Genomic DNA, 20,538 nt, shown 5'->3' on the forward strand with positions numbered 1-20,538 from the left:
CGGTGCTCAGAGAGGCCAAGTGAACCCGGAGGGGCCCTGCTGGGCTCCTTTCACCCTCCGGCATTAGCTCTCAGCCTGTCCCATCATCAGAGAGGCCAAGTGAACCCGGAGGGGCCCTGCTGGGCTCCTTTCACCCTCCGGCATTAGCTCTCAGCCTGTCCCATCAGCTCCACTCGGCCACCCGCTCTTCACCCAACCGAAGCGTAAAAACGACTGCTCGCCAGACCTCTGAGTCTTCATTCTGAAGGCTCCCATGTCATGTAAAATGACGATGAAATAAACTGGTCATGCTTTTCCCTTGTTGGCCTGTCTTTTGTCACAGGAGTGTCAGCCGTGACCCTCATGACGGGGAGGAGAGGGATCACCCCCTTTCTACCCCTCCACAGGGATGGCTCTCAGAGCCTGCGTCCCCTTCTCCCTGGGTTCTTTCAGGAACCAGGACACTGGCTTTGGCTGGCACCTGCTTGCCATCATGCACTCTCCTCCCGCCCATGCACCCGATTCCTGTGGGTGGTTCAGGATGTGACAGCCATGGAACTGTCCAGTAGCTGTGCCCTGGGCACCTGTGTTCTAGGCTAACTGCATGACAGGCAAAAAAACAGGTGAAGAATGAGAGAAAATGATCTTATGGACGGCAACAGGGACTGATGAGCACCAAGAGACATGATTGCATTTGCGGGAGGCTGGCGCAGGATACCTCCGGCAGGCTCCAAAGGGGGTCCAGCATTGATCCTTCCCTGCTTAGCCACCGTGGGTGGGTGGGGCCACCCGTGGTGCCAGCCTCCCTCAAGGCCCTGGCCCAGAAGTTTGCCTGGGTTCTGCCTGGACCAGCACAAGCTGGGAACCAGAGCTGCCCTGCCCCCGTGTACCTCCACCGCGATACTGAAGTCCACCATGGAGACGCTGGTGTTGCGGTGCCAGCACACGTGCACCATTGTGTTGCCACGGTGCGGGGCCTGGCGCTCCAGCGACGTGCGCGAGGCGCTCAGGTCATCCTCTGACTCCTGGTCAGCCGCGGTGGCTTCATCAGGGGACTCTACAGGATGGGGCAAAAGGCAGCACTTCTGATCTTTCCTCCCAGCACCCCTTCCTGATACCCTCTGAGGTGCTGGAAGGTTGGGGGCTCACAGCAGTCACACCCTGTGGTGCCTAACCAGAATCGAATGAGGCCCCCACTGAAGGGGGACGGACCCTGGAGCCCGGCCCCTCCCGCGTGTGTGGCGTGCAGCCCTCCCTCCGGGTGTGGACAGCCTGGTGTTCTCTCCGTGTGACAAGAGTGAATGCTGCCCCAGAAAAGGAAACTTCCCAGCTCCCTCGTGCTGTTTGCAGGTGTTTTAGGAAAAAGAACTGTCTTGCTCTTTGGCTTTGTAGACCACAGATGTGAGGCCTACCCGATGGGGTGGCTTTAGTTGCAAAAATGCTGTCCCTCCGTGAACCAGAGCCCAGCATGGGCAGGCTGCCCTGGCCACACTCACTGTTGTCAGGGGGGCTGCTGGCCAGGAACTCGGGGGCAGGGCTGCTGCTCTTCTCTGCCAGGTCAATGGCCATCTGGATGTCCTCAACCCACTTCTCCATCTCAGACCGAGAACTGGAGACAGACACGTCAGGTGTTCAGGCCACAGCACGTCAAAGGGTTGAAACAGGCAAGGGGCGGGCTCCCGAGTTACCTGGCGGCCACGATGATGGACTGCCGCTGGCCCCGGAGGGTCAGGCAGTGGGGCACCCCCCACTCGTCTTCGCTCTCCTCAATCTGTGGGCAAGAGAAGATAACGTCACCGTGAGGGATGTGATGCACTTCCAAACATCCATGAGCTGGCAGCCGGGCAACTCGGAAAAGGAGGGGTGCCACTGAGCCGGGCTCAGGAGACCCAGAGCCCTGCAGAGGGAAGAGGCACTCTGAGTTGGAAAAACCAAAATCAGAAAGGCGATAGGAAGATCGCAGCGCGCTGAATGTTTCTGGCAGAGCCCACAAACTTCCCTCTCTCCAACCCCGGAGGACAGCATGGGCACCAGCCAGGGCCACATCCCAGCCCCAGGCGCCCTGTACACCTGCCTGCCAAGGGGGACAGGAGGCAGCCCCAAGCCAACTCGGGGGAGGATGAGGCGGCCGGCCCAGCGCCGGGGGGGGGGGCGCTGTCATTCTTGTGTGTGGCAAGGACTGTCGGGGCCCCTGGGGCCAGGCGCAGGCGGTGGGAGGCGAGTTCATGCCAGACGGCCTCATCGGCTTGCCCCTTCACTCGATTCTATAAGGAAGGGACCCGCACATCCCGTGTGCAGGAGGAGGAGCCGTGTCCCCAGAGACCCACTAGAGAAGCCCTAGAAGGCTCGATCTTTTAGGTGAAAGGGTTGCACGGTCTTCGATGGTCTTTGAGCCCAGGTCTCGTAACCAAGGTGACACTGGCCGCCCTCTCCCTTCCTATCCAGTCTCTCCCTTCCCCTCCTCATCGCCGGGTCAGCAGTGCCCGCGGCCCCCGAGGACAGGCCCTGGCCTCAGGCCTGCGCCGTACTCACCGTCATGCCATAGAGCGGGAGCTGCCCGTGGACTTTCAACTGATTGGAGGCCGTCAGCCCCCGGCTCGTGTACAGCAGGACGTCGTTGAACTAGAGGAACCAGAAGTGTGTGGAGGTGAGACCCCATGCGGACAGCAGGCCTGCTCCCAGCCTTCACTGTCCTCATCAACTGTCCTCAACTCTGCCTTCACTGTCCTCAACAACTCAGGCCTGGGCACCTCTGGCTGCTCCTCCTCCACCCCAGGTCCCCCCCTCGGGGGCCTTGCTTGGCCAGGTGACACGATCCTTGTGAGGACGAACCTCTCTCTCCACTCACCAGGAAGAACATGCGCTGCTGGAGCCCCTTCCCCGAGAGCTTGCTGAGGCTGCCCAGGCGGATGAACTCCTGCAGGGGAGAAAGACCGGAGGGCTGGCCGCGAGCACGCAGACCCCAAGGGCTGATGGCCAGTGTGTAGCCCCTGAGGGCTGTGAGTGTGCAGACCCCGAGGACGGACTGCGAGCGTGCAAACCTGCTGGCTTCCTCCCACCTGGGTCCCCTGCATGGTGGAAGTTACGGCACTCAGCTGCGATTCACTGCACACTTGCTCTGCCCCAGGTGCTGTGCTAAACCCTCTCTAGGGATCCCCTGTCTCTCTCCCAGGAAGATACAGGGCGGTACCACCGGCAGCTGCCCCAACAAAGGATACGGACGGTCGGGTTCAAGAGTGCCGGGGCCTGAGGACCATATGCGTAACCCCAGGATCCCCAGGGCTCCCCACGGTGAGGGAGATTAGAAGGACCCCAAGCAGTTCTCAAAGAAGGAGGCTATAAAAAGTGGCAGGAAGGGACCCTTGAGGACGGAGAGGCCACATGGGAGCACTGTGGCTGGAGGAAGCTTCTCCATGATTTAAAACCCTGCTTCTCAATGAGCAGGAACTGCATCGAGGACAAAGGAGTGAGAGGCAGATGTGTCCAAGGCACCTCTGCATCCCGAGTGGCATCCTCCCCGGGCTGTATACTCTTGAGGGCATGGATTGCAGGGGTGCAAGCACTTGAAAAACAAACAAATGATCATTTTTCAATTGTGGTGGAATCCGCGAAACACGGAGCCTGCGTGGCCTTCGCGCATTTACAAGGTAGCCCCACCATCACCACCATGGACTTCCAGAACGTGCTCCCTCAGGGGTCTCCCGTCCCACCTTCCCATTCTGCCCTGGGTTGACTCGAAACAATGAGTGGACGTGAGGCAGGCTGATGAGCGAAAGAATCGGGGGATCATCTGAGCTTAGGAAGGAACACCCCAATTCCATCTTCACCTTTACTAATACAATGGCCTCCTCTCTGGAGCACACGGGATGCGCCTGGCATGTCCTAAGTATGGAGTCCTAATAAGGGACAAGGAGCCAGGCTGGTGGGACCAAGAGAAAGCAAAAAGACAAAGCAGAGAAGCTATACAGGTCTGCCTTTCTTCATGGTCCAGGACACGGCCCTCCTGCACAGATAATTCACCATCTTCCTGCACCCAGCTATCACCAGACCCTTGGCTGATAGAAAAACGCAAGTGAGTTCGCTGCAGCCGTGGCGTTATCATACTGCACAAAGCCCTTGCTGGCACACAGCACAGACACCACCTGATGAAAGTCCCCAGCAAGCCTTTGTCTCCTTGCAGTCACTTCCTCTCTTGTTGTTGCTTTCTGGCAATGTATTTTCCTACTTCTCTAATAAGCCTGCCTTTATCTATAACCATCTTAGTAAATGATTCTTACCACCTGCACTGCCAGCCTCAGATAGTCACTGATCACCTGCGACACTGAGTGATTACAGGAGCTCCAGACGTGAGCCTGCACCTTCAATATCATTATTCCCATGTTTCAGATAAGGAGACTGAGGGGCAAATGATTAAGAAACTTGCTCACGATCACCTGGTCAGCCAGTGTGTGACAGAACAAAATGCTTTCCATTGTGCTGTGGAATGTAATTAATGCCACTAAACTACGTGTACGTTTCATCTCTTCAATTAAATGTAGGTGGGGAAAAGGAAGATAATTCATATGTATTATGTCATTTTCACATAGCACATCTCATTTGATCTTAATGACCTGTGAAGGAGAGGCTATGGTCTCCATGTTACATGGTCCCCTGCCGCCCCGGGTTCTGGTAGAGCGAGACTTTGAACCCAGGGCCGCCTCCTCCAATCCAAGGCTCTTTCCATTGCAGTGGAAAGTATTTCCTCAAAATAAGGAATTCTTTATCAATGGTCTCTTCACCATGTAACATGATATGCTCAGTATTTTACACCTTTCAAAGCTGAGAGAAAATTACATCGATTCCGCAGGGCTTTCTGAGGGTTCTGTGTGGATGAGTAAATAAGGTCATTACGTGCCAAGGCCCGGCAGGATCTTCTCACCAGCAGAGCTGAGGCAATCCCAGCTCTAATTTCTGCCAGTGCTTAACCACATCGCTCTTCTGACAATCTCTCACAACGTGGCTTCTGGTCAGTTTTGTAATTAGGCTTCCTGACAGAAATGCTCCAGTACACGGAGAGCTTCCCTCCCTGAGTTACAGATATAAAGTTTCCAGGGCAGCTGCCTTTCGGAAAAGACTAAAAGTCCCTGAGATACTGGATCCTGGCCTGCAGGGTCAGGCAGGCCCGCAGCAGATCAGAGCAGCTACAGTGAGTTGTCTCTTGACCTGGGTGACGTAGGGTTTGAAATGGGAGTGCCACAAGGTAAAGATCCCAGAGAGAGATTTGATAAGATGTAGCAACTGAATAATATGTTTGATTCCTGGGTGATGATGGCTTCCTAGGAAGGGAAGTGGAGAAGGCAGGCTTTGCTCCTGTCCTCCACATTGGCACTGGCCTGGAAGGAGTGTGTGTAGGAAGCCGTGTTCGGTGGCAAAGACCTGTGTCTCAGGCAGGGGCTGGGGAGGGGAAGGCTACAGTGTCAGTGAACTTGCATCTCTCCTGGAACTGCTTTCCAGCTAAGATTTGGTATTTTAATTTTGAACTGAAATTAAATTATATATAGAGGATTGAGTTTTAAAAAAACACTTCATACCTGCATGGGAATTCCTAGCATAATTTAATGCACTAACTTTCTGGCTTTATTACTATTTACCTAATTCTTTTTTTTTTTTAATTTTCCACTTTCATTTATGCACATTTAAAAAAAATGAAATAAGCAATCTGAAATCTTCTGTGGGATATGGTAGGGGAAAAGGTAAAGAAGCGAATCACCCTGTAAAGAGAAAAACAGAACATGAGGTCAGAGGATTGCTTTATCTCCTCCGAACGTGATGATGCCGAACTAACGACACTGTCGTGTTTTTCCAGTTGTCTCCCAGGTGGATGGAAAGAGGACATTTTGCCTTGCAAGTGTCTCTATTCAAAAGGTTCAAACGTAAGTCCCTCCGATGCCTCCTTTCTGCTCCCCCCTGCAGTGCATTGTGAGGCCACTGCTGCTTACCCTTCCTGGGACCACAAGATTGTCAATGCCAATCAAATCTTTCTTGAGTTCGTGCAGCTTCTGGAAATTCTCCATCTTGATCATCGTACCGTGGAGCTGTGCCACCATCTCCGTGATCTCTGCCAAAGCAGCTGTGAAGGAAAGACACACAGTCTGCAGCGGGAAAGGCAGGCAGGGGTCTTCCCCTAGCAGCTGTCAGCTCAACGCTGCAGGGAAATCACTCCAGTCCTTGCACAGTATTCAAAGGTATCTTTTGAGCGAAAACAGTGTTATTTCTCTATAACAAAACTTGATAGTGCATTTTCTGAATTTATTTGCTTCACTTTAGCATCTTGAAACTGTAAGTGACCCGTGCGGGGCTACGTGGCGTACAGCTGTCCTTCAATGAGACGGACTTGTTGGCTTAGAGGGGAAAGACACGGGGGAAGAAGACTGCCTTGAATTTTGTCCCTGGGTAGAGACTTTTCTTTTCCCTCCTGTTACTCGGAAAGAACAAGGCACAGTGAGCACAAAGAGGCCATAGAAAAATCTGGAGCAACGTCAGCATCTCTTTGAGAGGAGGTGTAATTGATACTGTGAAGTTGTCGGTATCACTCCAGGTAACTAACATTCCACCACACCCCAGTTCTGCCTTGTGTGGAAATTACACTGTTTGTCAAGATGGTTGCGAAGAATTGCTGCAGAATTTGAATTTTTTTATTATTATTTGTTTGAGACAGAGTTTTGCTCTTGTTGCCCAGGCTGGAGTGCAATGGCACAATCTCAGCTCACTGCAAACTCTGCCTCCCAGGTTCAAGTGATTGTCCTGCCTCAGCCTCCCAAGCAGCTGGGATTACAGGTGCGTACCACCACGCCCGGCTAATTTTGTATTTTTAGTAGAGAAAAGGTTTCACCATGTTGGTTAGGCTGGTCTCGAACTCCTGACCTCAGGCGATCGACACGCCTTGGCCTCCCAAAGTGCTGCAATTACAGGCATGAGCCACCGCATCAGGCCTTTATTTTTTAATAGAGGCATAGCTCCCCTATACTGGTGGGCATCCTGTATTTAAAAGGAGCTAGTGCCTGATTAATACAAGCTTGGGTGGCACGCAAGTCCCCAGCGGCTGACAAGCTTGGGTACTTTGGTCAAGAAAAGCGAGAAATACTTGTTGACTGAACTTCAGGCTTCAGAACACTAAATACCTCTTTGACCACTTCCCCCAGCATTTCCGTGTTGGAAGGGAAGCATTTAGTTTTCTTGTTTTTTCCCCCAAGGATGCAAGTTAAATTCTCCCAGGCTCATCAGAGAATGTGGTCTCAGCCATAGTGACAAATCCCAGGCCTCGCTTGATCTTCAGATATTACCACCCAGTTTGGTCCGATAAACATTTACTTGGCACCCAGTGCTCAGTGGCAAGGCTGGGGGGGAGTGACCGGGTTCTTAGAGGAAAATGATGGAATGATGGCACCCTGGCCCCCAGTGCTCATGGGCAGGGGTGTGCTGGGAACAGCCCTTGGCACTCAGTATCCCTCCAGCTCTGGAAATCTAGGCTCCTACAGTGCTGCCACCTCATGCTTTAAGCTAGCTAGCACTTTCTTCCTCAGTCCTCAAGGATAGCCTTGGGGACTTGGGTACTGTTTAGAGAAAGAGCAGAATGAAACTGGATGAGTCCACCAAGGACAGTGCCTGCAAAACCACACTGCTCTCATCCCCATGAGCGCTAGATGTGAGCAGTCCTCAGAGCCAGGAGAGGCCCTGGGTCCTCTCCTCCAGGCTCGGCCAACACACAGGCCATGCCAGTGTGGCAGGACAAGGCGGACAGGAGGTCAGCTTAACATCAGGTGCCAGGCACAAGCTGAGGCTTAAAGGACGAGAGAGAGCTGGCCAGGAAAGGCCAAGGAGGTGGTGGCCAGGACTCTAAGCAGAAGGAACGGAATGTGCCAAGGTGTGGAGGCAAGAGGCAGCATGGTTTTTGTTTTTAGAGACTGGGTCTAGGTTTGTCGCCTGGGCTGTGGTGCGATCATAGCTCACTGCAGCCTCCAACTCCTGGGCTCAAGCGATCCTCCCACCTCAGCCTCCTGAGTAGCTGGTACTATAGGTGCATGTTCGTAATTTTAAAATTTTTTGTAGAGACAGGCTCTCACTATGTTGCCCAGGCTGCTCTTGAACTCCCAGCCTCCAATGATCCTCCTGTCTTGGCCTCCCAAAGTGCTGGGATTACAGGTGTGAGCCACCACCCTTGGCCAGCATGGTTTGTTTTAAAGACAGATGGTCAACAACAAACCATGTCAGGAGGCACTTGTGTTCCCCTTCTGTGAACTGTCACTGTCTTACTTTGTCGTCTACATATTGCGTTGCCTTTTTTAACAACTAATTTGTAGGAGTCTGCCATATATTCTAGATATTAACAATGATTTTTCTAGAACAAGCCTGATATCACTGTTTTCCTCCTTAAAACGCTTCCTGTTCAGCTTCTGCTGTTAGGTTACGGGTTTGCAGAATCCAGGGGGTGCAGTGGGATGTGGCCCCTGCTTTCTGTGGCAGCCTCACTTTGTGGCTCTCCCTGTGCCCTGCACGCTTTTGACAATGTTCCGGTCTCTGTCCCCTCTGAACCTGAGCTGGTGGTGTTTCTAACTCTATTCTCCACACCCTCCCTTCACCCAGGAAAACTCCTATTTACATTTTAGCTCTGAACTTAGACACCATTTCCCTTCGAGATTCCCCCAACACCCGCCAATGCCCTGGCTCCAACTGCACCGTCCACTTGTCTCTCATGGCCCTAGTGCAGGGTCGCCACTGCCCAGGTGCCTGCCTGCAGACCCTCCAGCAGGTCCTGTGAGGTCAGGGGCCACACTGTTCCTTCTCCCTCACATGCCCAGTAGAGGTTTATCCCTCACCCCCTTCCCACCCTTTCCCCACAAGTCCCCAAAGTCCATTGTATCATTCCTATGGCTTTGCATTCTCATAGCTTAGCTCCCATTTATGAGTGAGAACATATGATGTTTGGTTAATACACGTCCCTTATAAAAGTGTATTAACCAAATACAGCTGGGGTGTGCGAGCTGGCCAGGCCAGGTCACGAAGACTTTCAATTTTAGCCTGAGGCAGTCAGCTGTCACCCAGCTTTTAAGCAAAGATATAAGAAGATGGATTTTTAAAAAGATGACACGTTTGGCCAAAGAACTGGAGGTGTTTCTGACATTTCAGGCAAGAGATAAGGACCTTGACCTCCTAGTGGGTGTGCAGATTCGGGCCACCTGTGCGACAGGCACCTACGCAGGGCCAACTCCGCATGCTTAAAGGCTAGGTCAGGAAGTGCAGACACTCACAGACACACGTGACACCAGACGGCACGACTTCCGTTCAGAAGAGCATGCGTGGCCCTGGGGGAAAAGCAGGGTCTGGAATGGGGGTCTGACCTCTGACTGACCCTGCAAGTCCCTTCCCCTGAGTCTCAGCGTCCCTATTTGTAAAATGGGATAATGCAATTGATCTAAAGGGGTCATTAAAGGAGTAATGGTGTGAGCATTGGCACAGTATCAGGTACACGGTACCTGGCCTGGGGCTGAGCAAGTGTGAGCGGGTAGGACTGTCCATGAGATAGAAGGGCAGGACAGTTGTGACCATGGGTTCTAGGTTTAGGTTCCAAATCATTTCCCTCCCAGCTGGGTGACTCTGGGCAGGTTCCTTAACCTCTCTAGTCTCGATAGTCCCCATATGTAAGACGAACTCACCTATGCCTGAGGCTTGGGAAGAGTTAATACAGGAGAGGTGCTTCTTATGGCGTCAGGCACATTACAAACGCCCGGCAGCAATGAGCAACAGGATTTGTTACAAGCTATGTTCTGTGGCCACGGTAGAGGGATGAGTTTCAACCATGTGGGTAGAAGCAAGCTTCCTGGGTGAGGGCTAACTGTAAGCGGAGCTTCTCTAGGGATATTTGCACAAAACCACCCGGGGACGAAAGGAGAAAACGCACACAAAAGGGAAAGGAAGAAAGGGGTCATGATGATCATTAGCATCTTCTTTACCGTCAAGGTGTGGCTGGGCGTGGTGGCTCACGCCTGTAATCCAAGCACTCTGGGAGGTCAAGGTGGGTGGATCATGAGGTCAGGAGTTCGAGACCAGCCTGACCAATATGGTGAAACCCCGTCTCTACTAAAAATAAAAAAATTAGCCAGGCGTGGCAGCCCGCGCCTGTGATCTCAGCTGCTCCAGAGGCTGAGGCAGGAGAATCGCTTGAACCCGGGAGGTGGAGGTTGCAGTGAGCCGAGACTGCGCCATTGCACTCCAGCCTGGGCAACAGAGCGAGACTCCATCGCAAAAAAAAAAAAAAAAAAAAAAAAAAAAAGAAAAGAAAAGAAAATCAAGATGTAACCAAACACCAGATCAGGAATAAAAAGCAGTGCCTGCCCTGATGAAAACCTGGGACCCAGCATCGGCTGGTCTCTCTCCCCGGGAGGCCTCTCCCTGGCTGCGCTCAGTCTGGGAGCACCCGGTCTGAACCATGACATGGGCACCAGGTGGCACAGGCTCCCGGCACTCACCTCGGCAGTCCCTGAAGTCGGCGTGGCTCGGGGGGTGGTGTTTGCAGAGCCGCTCCAGGACCTGCTTGTAGTGCATGAGCCGGTGCAGTGGCCGCAGGAGGAAGGTGTTGAGCGGTAGGTAACACACTTTCTGCAGCTCGAAGTCTCTGCAGAAGTTCTCCAGCCGCCGGGAGCTCTTGATCCCGTTCTCCAGGGCCTCCAAGGCCTCGCTGTGCTTCCACAGGTGAGCCGCCAGGTGCTTGGGGGGCAACAGAGGAGGAGGGGCCTGTTCAGCTGACCGGGATACACCTGTGTTCCACCCAGTTTCACTTGGGAAAATGAAGTGCACCTGCGCTCTCTTTAGTTCCTCGATTTGTTTAATTTCCTTAAATTTCACATTGTTCATAGTTCACTCTTTGGTATTTCACTTAAGTTCTCAGGATGAAATAAAAAGGCCTATTAAGGTACTGAGCAGTTTAAAAATACACATGGATCATAAAATATATGAGCTGTAGATAGAACATCAGAGGTATAAATGTTCCTTTAAAAGGGAGCCTGGAAAAACTGGGGAGAAATATATGAACAGGAGCTCCTTAAGGGGGGCTGTGGTTTTCTTCTAAATGTCATCAGATAACAACCCGGGGTCCATCAATAAGCATTACATAGTTTTAAAACCACATTCCTGCTTCCATCGCCCCATTTGCTCAGATAGTAACTAAGCAGCTATGTGAGCCCCTCCTCTGCTAGGTCAGGGAGACGGATGAGAGTCAGAAAGCGCCCTCACTCTCCCGGAGTCATGGTGGGGATGGAGACAGAGTAAGCGTTTGGATGACAGAGCATTAAAGGAGGAATGAATTCACCTGGGTGGGAGGGAGGAATTCCAAGGCAAGGACACTGCCAGGCAGATAGGGGGAGAGCAGGGAACAGGGGACACGACGGGACACAAAAGCCGAGGTTGCTTTCTTCCAAGTCTCACTTGATAATCACCTCCTAGAGTGGGCTTGCTCTCTGTGTGCTGGTAACTCCCAAATCTAAATTTTTATTTTTTGTGACAGGGTCTTGCTCTGTTGCCCAAGCTGGAGTGCAGTGGCACAGTCTCAGTTCACTGCAGCCTCAAACTCCTGGGCTCAAGGGATCCTCTTGCCTCAGCCTCGGGCAGCTGGGACTAAATAGGCTTGAGCCACCATGCCCAGCTAATTAAAAAAAAATATATATATATACACGTATATATATATACACATATGTATATATATATATACGCATATATACGCATATATACGCATATATATACGTATACACACACACATATATACGTATTATATACGTATACACACACACATATATACGTATATATACGTATACACACACACATATGCATATATATACGTATACACACACACATATACGCATATATATACGTATACACCACACATATATACGCATATATATACGTATACACACACACATATATACGCATATATATACGTATACACACACACATATGCATATATATACGTATACACACACACATATACGCATATATATACGTATACACACACACATATATACGTATATATATACGTATACACACACACATATATACGTATATATATACGTATACACACACACATATATACGTATATATATACGTATACACACACACATATAACGTATATATACGTATACACACACATATATACGTATATATACGTATACACACACACATATATACGTATATATATACGTATACACACACACATATATACGTATATATATACGTATACACACACACATATATACGTATATATACGTATACACACACACATATATACGTATATATATATTGAGAGAGATAGGGTCTCACTATGTTGCCCAGGCTGCTGGTCTCAAACTCCTGGCCTCAAGTGATCCTCCCACCTTGGCCTCCCAAAGTGCTGGGAGTACAGGCATGAGGCACCACGCCCGGTCCAAAATCTAGATTTTTCTATCATGTATGTGGGTGTATATTTGTATACATGTCTGTCTATACATATAAAAGACATAAAATGATGAAAGCTTTTTGTAATTGACTTGTTTTTATAGAAAAGCCTATGGTAGTATCTGGCACAGGCGGTAGCCCAAGTCAGAGAGGAAAACACAGAACCAGACCTAGATTTCTCATCCAGGCTATGGCCCAACCTCAGTGGCTTCTCCACACACATGCCCCGGAAAGAGCTGGAAACATAGGCCGTCCAGACACCCACTTCCTCCTGCCTCACCTGGGGCCCCGTGTTTCTTCTCTAACTTCAGAATGGGCACCACCACCAACCAGGTACTCAGGACATTAAAACCTGGGGCATACTCCACATTCTTTCCTTGTCTGAACCCATCCCCAAGTCCTATCAATTTGTCCTCCAGAAAATGTGGGACCTGCTCTTGTCTTCCTTCCCATGGTCACTGTTCTCATTCCGGTCTGGCATCGTCCACTGCTGCGTGGGCTCCAGCCCCTTCCACTTCACTGTGAGTTGAGCCCCCTGAATGAACTTTCCACAATGCCACTCAACAGACTCCTCTTAGGCCGGAATCCCTCTGACCTCTCTGGTACTGATGCTTGCCACTCACCCTGAGCCACCCACTGACCACCTTGCGCTCAAATGCACCACGCTCTTGCACCCAGAGCCTCTGTCCACAATGCGCACTGCTGAGGACCCTCCATCCCTCGGGGTTACTCCAGGGCCTGCCCTGCTCTGTGCTCCTGCATCCTCCTGCACTCACTGCTGTGCCTGTCCACATCATCCTCCTGCACTCACTGCTGTGCCTGTCCACATCATCCTCCTGCACTCACTGCTGTGTCTGTCCACATCATCCTCCTGCACTCACTGCTGTGCCTGTCCACATCATTCTCCTGCACTCACTGCTGTGCCTGTCCACATCATCCTCCTGCACTCACTGCTGTGTCTGTCCACATCATCCTCCTGCACTCACTGCTGTGCCTGTCCACATCAGCCCTTATCACACAGCCTCCCTGCTGGGTTGATTTCATGACTTTCTATTTTGACATAGACATTCATAGGAAGTTGCAAAGAAACATACAGGGAGGGACTGTGCACCCCTCACCCAGCCTCCCTCAATGGTGACATCCTGCAAAACTACAGTACAATATCAACACCAGGAAACTGACATTGGTACAGCCCACAGAGCTTATTCAGATTGCACCAGTTATACACGCTCGTGTGTGTGTGCATGTGCGTGCACGTGTGTGTCGCTCTGTGCAATGCTATCACACCTGTGGTCCCCTATTTGATTTTGAGAGAGGGCATCATCACGTCGTAACATCCTGGCAAGTTGTCACATCCTTGGGGCCTGCCATATGCAGTGGGTGTCCAAAGGTCTTCCCTGTACATACTAAAGAGCAAACGAAGCAACGCACACCCAGGCCAAGGCAGGGGTCTTGGGAGAACACATGACTTGGCGGTGGCCGGAAGGCAGGGTAGAAGGTGAAGGGTTGGGAGCAGGGTCTGGAACGATGGCCTAGGACTAGAGTAGAGGCTTTCTTCATTAGGTTTAAAGTTTGGACTGCATTCTCCAAACCACGGAGAACCAGGAGGGCTTTGCGCAGTCAGTTTTGTGTTGTATAAACAGCGACTCCAGCCATCATATAAGTAGTGTGTTGGGAGGCTGGGTCGGTGGGAGGTGACTCATTGGGAAGCTGGCCCGGTCGCCTAGCAGGAAGAAAACAGAGAGCCAGGAGGAGCAAAGTGGTAGAAGTGTGAGAAGGAGGTATAGGTGGTAGAAGCTTGGAGAGACAGGCGATACAGGAAGGAATGAAGGTCCCCACTTGCAAAGCAGGTAAAGGTCAGGATGAAAGGCCCTTTCTTTGCATTGATTTCCAAGTGCTTTTGTGTGTCTGGATGGATGTGTGCAGGTGGACGTTCACAGCGTGGGCTGGAGATCCTGATTTGGGTGTCTCTGATTCTCTGGAGGTGGTTAAAGACCCCGGACTACCCTCCCTTGGTTGTGTGACCTCACTCCTGTGTGCAGAGGCTGGGAAGAGCCAATCAGGCTGAGACTGATGACAGCAGGTGAGTGCACAGGTCGGGGGTGGGAGTGGAGTGGGAAAGACACTATAGGCTTGAGAACACTCTAAGCATTTGGACAACAGTGCTGGCCTGGGCTTCTCACATTTCTGGAAACTTCGGCTGTGCCCCCCCATGCTTTATGTGCCCCCCCATGCTTTAAAAATTCTTTAAAACAATAAAAACAGCAATTTAAAAAAACCACAACTAACTTCTCAAAAAGGCTGCCAGTGGCTCTTACAGCCTCTCCATCTATTTTTATTTTGCTTGCACAGAGAAGAGCTCCATGCTATAAACGCTCATGGCATCAGCACACTCCTGAGATGCCAGCACAGCAGAGGAAGCTGGCTGAATGCAGAAATGCCAGCTCCCCAGACCGAGGAGAAATAATGCCAGGAGCGGAAATCAGGTGTATTTTTAGGTGGTCTTCTGCGCTGGGTTAGCGGAGGGGAAGGTGGGATGTCAGCCTCTGCGGGAAAGCAGCGGTGGGAGTTGGCATACAACCTGGAGAAGCCATGAAGGACACTTGCTGAACGGCGCCACCCTGGGGACTGTCCCTGCAGGTAGGGAAGAGCCTGGCAACTCTGCTGCTGTCCCCAAAGGCCCACACCAGAGTCCGAGCCTCCTTGAAGAGGGCGCCCCCCTGGGGAGCTGTGATCTCAGATCGAGGAACACGGGGAGAAGAGCTGAGAAACCAGAACAGCGCGAGAAAAAGTACAGAGCATGTGAAAAGAGGGAAAAGATGGAAGAGAACAACAGAAACAGCGTCATGTTACACAAGAGAGGGAAAAGGACGTTTCTGAGAAGCGAATGAAGCTGGTCTGCAGGGACTACATCCTGTCTGATCCCAGCTATGTGACATCTGGAAGGCAAAACTATGGAGATGGTAAAAGATCAGTGGTTGCCAGGGATTTGGGGGCATCTAAGGGGGATGAATAAGTGGAGCCCAGAGGAGTTTTAGGGCAGGGAAACTGTTCTGTGGATCCCTGTCATTATAATTTGTCAACACCTACAGAATGTACACCACCGAGAGAGCCCTAATGGTCAACCTTGTCAATATTGGTTCATCAGTTTCCACAAGTGCACCAAGCCAGTGCAAAAGGCTAATAGCTGGGGAACTTGTGTGTTTGGGGGTGGAGCGAAGAACATAAGAACTCTGTACTTTCTGCTCAAGTTTTCTATAAAGCTAAAATTGCTTTGAAAGATAAAATACATTAACTTCAGAAACTCCCATGGAAAGTGGAAAAGATGTCTGTTATCCTTCTGTCTGAATGTTGTGCCTCAGCCGTAGCTCATGCCATTCAAAATACTGTGGCTGTGGAACACCTTAGGGAATTCTTGCTTTTCTTTTTTGCATAGGATTCTGCAACCCTGATCACTCCCACGGCCTCTCTCTGGTATTGCCCCAAATTGCAAAGGGTTGCTGTTTGAACACAGTGAAAAAACAAACAATACCTCAGGATTCAGTCAGTGTTATTGTGGTCTTTGTTAAGAGAAAGAGATTGACAGGAAATCTCTTGAGTGGCATTTGATCCTATCTTTTCTGTGCCACCCCCCTGACCCTCCTCCCCTTGTCTCTCTCTCATGAGATTCATCTTTGTTTATTTATTGCTTATTTTTGAGATAGGCTCTTGCTCTGTTGCCCAGGCTCGAGTGCAGTGGTGCGATCATGGCTCACTGCAGCCTCAACCTGCTGGGTTCAAGTGATCCTCTCCCCTCAGCCCCCTGAGTAGCTGGAACTACAGGCACTTACCATCACTCCTGGCGAATGTTTTTTATTTTTCGTAGAGACAAAGTCTTGGCATGTTGTCTAGGCTGGTCTCAAACTTGTGGGCTCAAGCAATCCTCCCACCTTAGCCTCCCAAATTGCTAGGATCACAGGCATGAGCCACCACACCCGGCTGAGATATATTATTTTAGTGGGAAAAACTAAACACCAACCCACTTAGCTAGGTTCATGGGAGTTAAGACAAACCCTAACGGTAATTTCATTCTATGAGTGTCCTGTGTATAGTAGATGCTCAGTTAGCACTGGGTGGATGGACGGGTGGATGGATGGACTAAAATGGGGGCAGTATGAGCACCTTCTTTAGGGGGTTGCTAGCTTCTCGGGGCAGTTGTTAGTTTTTAAGGTTGTCATACAGGCTCTGGGCAGTTGAGATTCAGGAAGATTGCTTTAAAATGTGAGTACAGGTGTATTCAAAAGACATGCTGTGTGAATTAAAACATTGTATGTTAAAAGAATTGTTAATGGAGTCAAATGAAAACAAAAAAAGGAAAATTTCTGATATAAGAGATGGGGCAGATTTTTTGAATGTGGTAGAGTATTAGTTTAATGTTTATTGACTTATTTGGATATACTTTCACTTTTATGTCATTCATTGTAGATATTGCTGGATGATTAAAAACATATTTGCGACCAGGCATGATGGCTCATGCCTGTAATCCCAGCACTTTGGGAGGCCAAGGTGGGTGGATCACCCGAGGTCAGGAGTTTGAGACCAGCCGGGCTAACATGAAGAAACCCTGTCTCTACTAAAAACACAAAAATTAGCTGGGCGTGGTGGCACGCACTTGTAGTCCCAGCTACTCGGGAAGCTGAGGCAGGAGAATCGCTTGAACCTGGGAGGCAGAGGCTGCAGTGAGCTGAGATCGTGCCGTTGCACTCCAGCCTGGGCGACAAGAGTGAAACTCCATCTCAAAAACAACAACAACAACAAAACCAACCAACCAAAAAAAACCAAAAAACAAAAAACAAAAAAACCATATTTGCCTCGTACACTGATTTAAAGTCATAGAATTTACTGAAACACCTGCATAGCTCTGAATCTAACATTTGTGTCATGCTTATTAAGAAACCAAAACAACTGGCTGAAAACGAAATGTTCAGACAATGTTTGTCTACGCCTTCTTTTTTTTTTTTTTTGAGGTTTTGAATCATCCATTCCCAGAAAACACTTGTTGTTTTGGGTACAATGCAAAACTTTCCAAACAAAACACCTACTAAAAATGCTTTCACTAAAGTGATTGGATTTTCATTCATGCTTTGAAATAAAAGTATCTAGAAAGGCTGGAGAAGGGTTTGCCAAACAGCCATCTTCCTGTTGTGCCTTAGATTAGACCAGGGGTGTCCGATCTTTTGGCTTCCTGGGACCACATTGGAAGAAGAATAACTGTCTTAGGTCACACATAAAATGCACTAACACTAATGATAGCTGATGAGCTAAACAAAACAAAACAAAACAAAACAAAAAAACCCAAAAATCACCAAAAAAAAAAAATCTCATAATGTTTTAAGAGTTTATGAATTTGTTTTGGGCCACATTCAAAGGCGTCCTGGGCTGTACGCGGCTGGTCGGCGGTGGGTTGGACAAGCTTGGTGTAGACAGTCAAATCAGGAGATGCACACTGATGGAAATGGCTTATGGCCTACACCCACAGCAGCCCCGCTCGATTTTCCTCGGTGAACTTGCTCCACCCACATCTCAACCAGCTCACCTTCATGCCCTGAATGTTCTTCAGCATGACATCGCCGATTCTTTGGTAATCTCTGATTTGGGCATTTGAGCGGCCTTCCCTGAGAGCACAAGCAAAGGGTTGGAAATGCAAAGCGTTAGTAGTGACATGACCAGAAGAGGCCCAGTCCTGGGTTACAAATATCAGCCTACTGCTTTCTTTCCAATCACCCCTCCCCAGACATCTCCTGGACCTCTCCTGAACTTCTTATGGAGTCACGGAATGTTACCGTTGGAGGGAGACTTGGAAATTACCCCACTCATCCTGCAAAGAATTCCACTTACGCTTTGAAAGAGACAAGAGAGAACCAATTTCCGATCCTTTTAATTTGGTTTAATTATTTTACTCTACCCATCTGCACACTGGAGTTTGATTTTATATTAATTTTTTTCCATCCACACTTGGGTGATTTTGGCATCATTAGGTCAGCACAGAGATCATTTGCAGTAAGTGGCTTGTAAACAGATTCTATCCTAGAGATGGGTACTGCTAGACACCTGCAGGAAGCAAGACTCAGCCCCAAAGCTTCATGTCTAAAACACCGAAAACCATGTTTTAATTGTCTCTGGGAAATTCCTTTCTCATTGATGGGAAAGTCGGCAGCTATGCACTGGCATAACGGTTAGGTGCGTGGCCTGGGAAACTAGAGCTGGCTCCTGTGTGAGTTCACACCTCGTGATAACAGATACCAGACAAGTTCATCGTTGCTTTATGCTTCTGTCTCCTTCACTGTAAAATGAGGGTGATAGTGGTACCTGCCGTAGAGGGTTTCTATGAGGACTAAAAGGGCTCATGCCTGTAATTAACTATGCACGGTGTCCGGTGCATGGACAGTACTTAATAAATACTCGCTGCCATCCATGTTTTTATATTTCTCTCTGCGTTGATCAGTGAGCCATTGGAAAGGTGTATGTGTACCCCAAACCTCACTGAAAGTGCCCACAGCTTTGCTGTCTAGCACCCAACGTGTCTGGGGGACCATGAAGCTTCTCTAAAATGAAAGAAAAGAGAGCACCCCCAGGCTCCCCAGCTCCTTCCTGGGTCTTCGTTCCTGCCCTGTGTACTAGTAGTCTTCAACCTGGTCAGTTTTCTTCCCCCAGCACAGCATACTCAGTCCTTTGCGTTCTCTTAGCTGCCTTCACTGGTACTGCTCCTCTGCTAATTAAACAAATCTCTCCCCACCGCTCTCCTAAAAAGGTTCTGGGAAGATGGCCCATTAGCCTCTGAACCACCAGAGCTCATCTCCCCTCCTCCTATATTCGGGCTTTCCGGGCTGCTCAGCCCCACTGCATGGCCCTCCAAGCTCAACCGCTAGGGGAAGCTTTCCTCTCCAGACTCCCTCATTTCTCTTCAGGCCAACCGTTCAATTCTCGTGGCCACCTCTTCAGGCTGCTCCCAAGCTATCTGTGTGTTTTGGGAGTCCTTTGGTGGTCCTCTCTTTTCACCCTCTACTTCTTCCTATACAAGCCCTCCTATTTGCCCCATGGCAAATAGGAGTTCATGACGAAATATCAGTTCATGATGCCAAACCATGGCTGATGCAGGTAATGCGTTTCTTAGACCATTCAGAACGCTCCATGCGAATGACCCCACATCTTGTATCTCAAACATAAGATGTTCCAGATTTTAGGATCTTATTTCCAACACCAAATCCTCTTCCTCCATTTTCTTTAATTTTTTTTTTTTTTTTTAAGCTATGGGGTCTTGCTTTGTCACCCAGGGTGGAGTGTGGTGGTATCATCACAGCTCGCTGCAGCCTCAAACTCTTGGTCTCAAGCCATCTCCCTGCCTTAGCCTCCTGAGCAGCCACTAGAGGTGTGCACCATCACGCCAGCTTATTTTTTTTTGTAAAGATGGGGTCTATTTTGTCAAAGCTGGCCTTGAATTCCTGGACTCAAGTGATCCACCTGCCTCAGCCTCTCAGCTGGGGTTATAGGTATGAGCCACACTGCCTGGCCTTGTTATCTGGAACTTAAATAATTGGCCCCAGAATTTTTTGAATGGATCTGCCATTTGAGAGCATACAGAAACAAAGGACTTAAGTTCAGAGGATATCATTTAGATATTCTAGTGAGAGTCTGGATTTCGGGGGAAGAAATGAGGAGGATTCTGGCTTCCATTAGTAATAAGCAACACCCTCTCTCTCGTACACACACCCCCATTCAAGAGAAAATGAAGGGCTGGGAAGAGGATGCTGGGTGAGGGCAGTGGGGCATGAGATGGAAGCCAGATGTCATCTATTTCACTTCCTCTGTTCTTTTGCCAACTATTTATTATCTACTGATGTTAAAACTCCAAACTTGAAAGAACCTTCCTTCCCACATCCATATCTCTCTAAGTCCCCAGCATCTTTCATGGTAGAGATGGCTCTGGGTTGACACCATCAGACCCTTGTGTGGCTGGGAAGATGCAGATGCCTAATCGTAAAGGGGTCAGCTCTACGTGATGTGGTGAGTACAGGCTGGGGGCCTCTGAAGTCACTGCAAACAGTACAACACATCTGT

The 20,538-nt window shown here is 49.7% G+C and overlaps 1 protein-coding gene and 1 long non-coding RNA gene across 4 annotated transcripts in view; one reads left to right on the forward strand and one right to left on the reverse strand.

The window, feature by feature from the left end:
• Positions 1-20,538, reverse strand: part of FARP1 (FERM, ARH/RhoGEF and pleckstrin domain protein 1) — a 314,718-nt gene that overhangs the window by 8,080 nt on the left and 286,100 nt on the right. For all 3 annotated transcript variants that reach the window (XM_033177386.1, XM_033177385.1, XM_033177387.1), the window contains exons 17-24: positions 18,017-18,095; positions 10,485-10,722; positions 5,958-6,088; positions 2,828-2,896; positions 2,512-2,601; positions 1,668-1,750; positions 1,476-1,588; positions 870-1,036 (exon numbers count right to left, since the gene is read on the reverse strand). In XM_033177386.1, coding sequence (XP_033033277.1) covers positions 870-1,036; positions 1,476-1,588; positions 1,668-1,750; positions 2,512-2,601; positions 2,828-2,896; positions 5,958-6,088; positions 10,485-10,722; positions 18,017-18,095 — 970 coding nt within the window. The remainder of the gene's footprint in view (positions 1-869; positions 1,037-1,475; positions 1,589-1,667; positions 1,751-2,511; positions 2,602-2,827; positions 2,897-5,957; positions 6,089-10,484; positions 10,723-18,016; positions 18,096-20,538) is intronic.
• LOC117063581 lies at positions 12,329-16,204 on the forward strand. Its single transcript, XR_004428995.1, has 3 exons — positions 12,329-14,524; positions 14,799-14,927; positions 15,082-16,204. It is a non-coding gene; the product is annotated as an uncharacterized LOC117063581 (long non-coding RNA).

The sequence above is a fragment of the Trachypithecus francoisi genome, unplaced genomic scaffold (genome assembly GCF_009764315.1).
Source record: "Trachypithecus francoisi isolate TF-2019V2 unplaced genomic scaffold, Tfra_2.0 Lachesis_group18, whole genome shotgun sequence".
NCBI classification, from domain to species: domain Eukaryota; kingdom Metazoa; phylum Chordata; class Mammalia; order Primates; family Cercopithecidae; genus Trachypithecus; species Trachypithecus francoisi.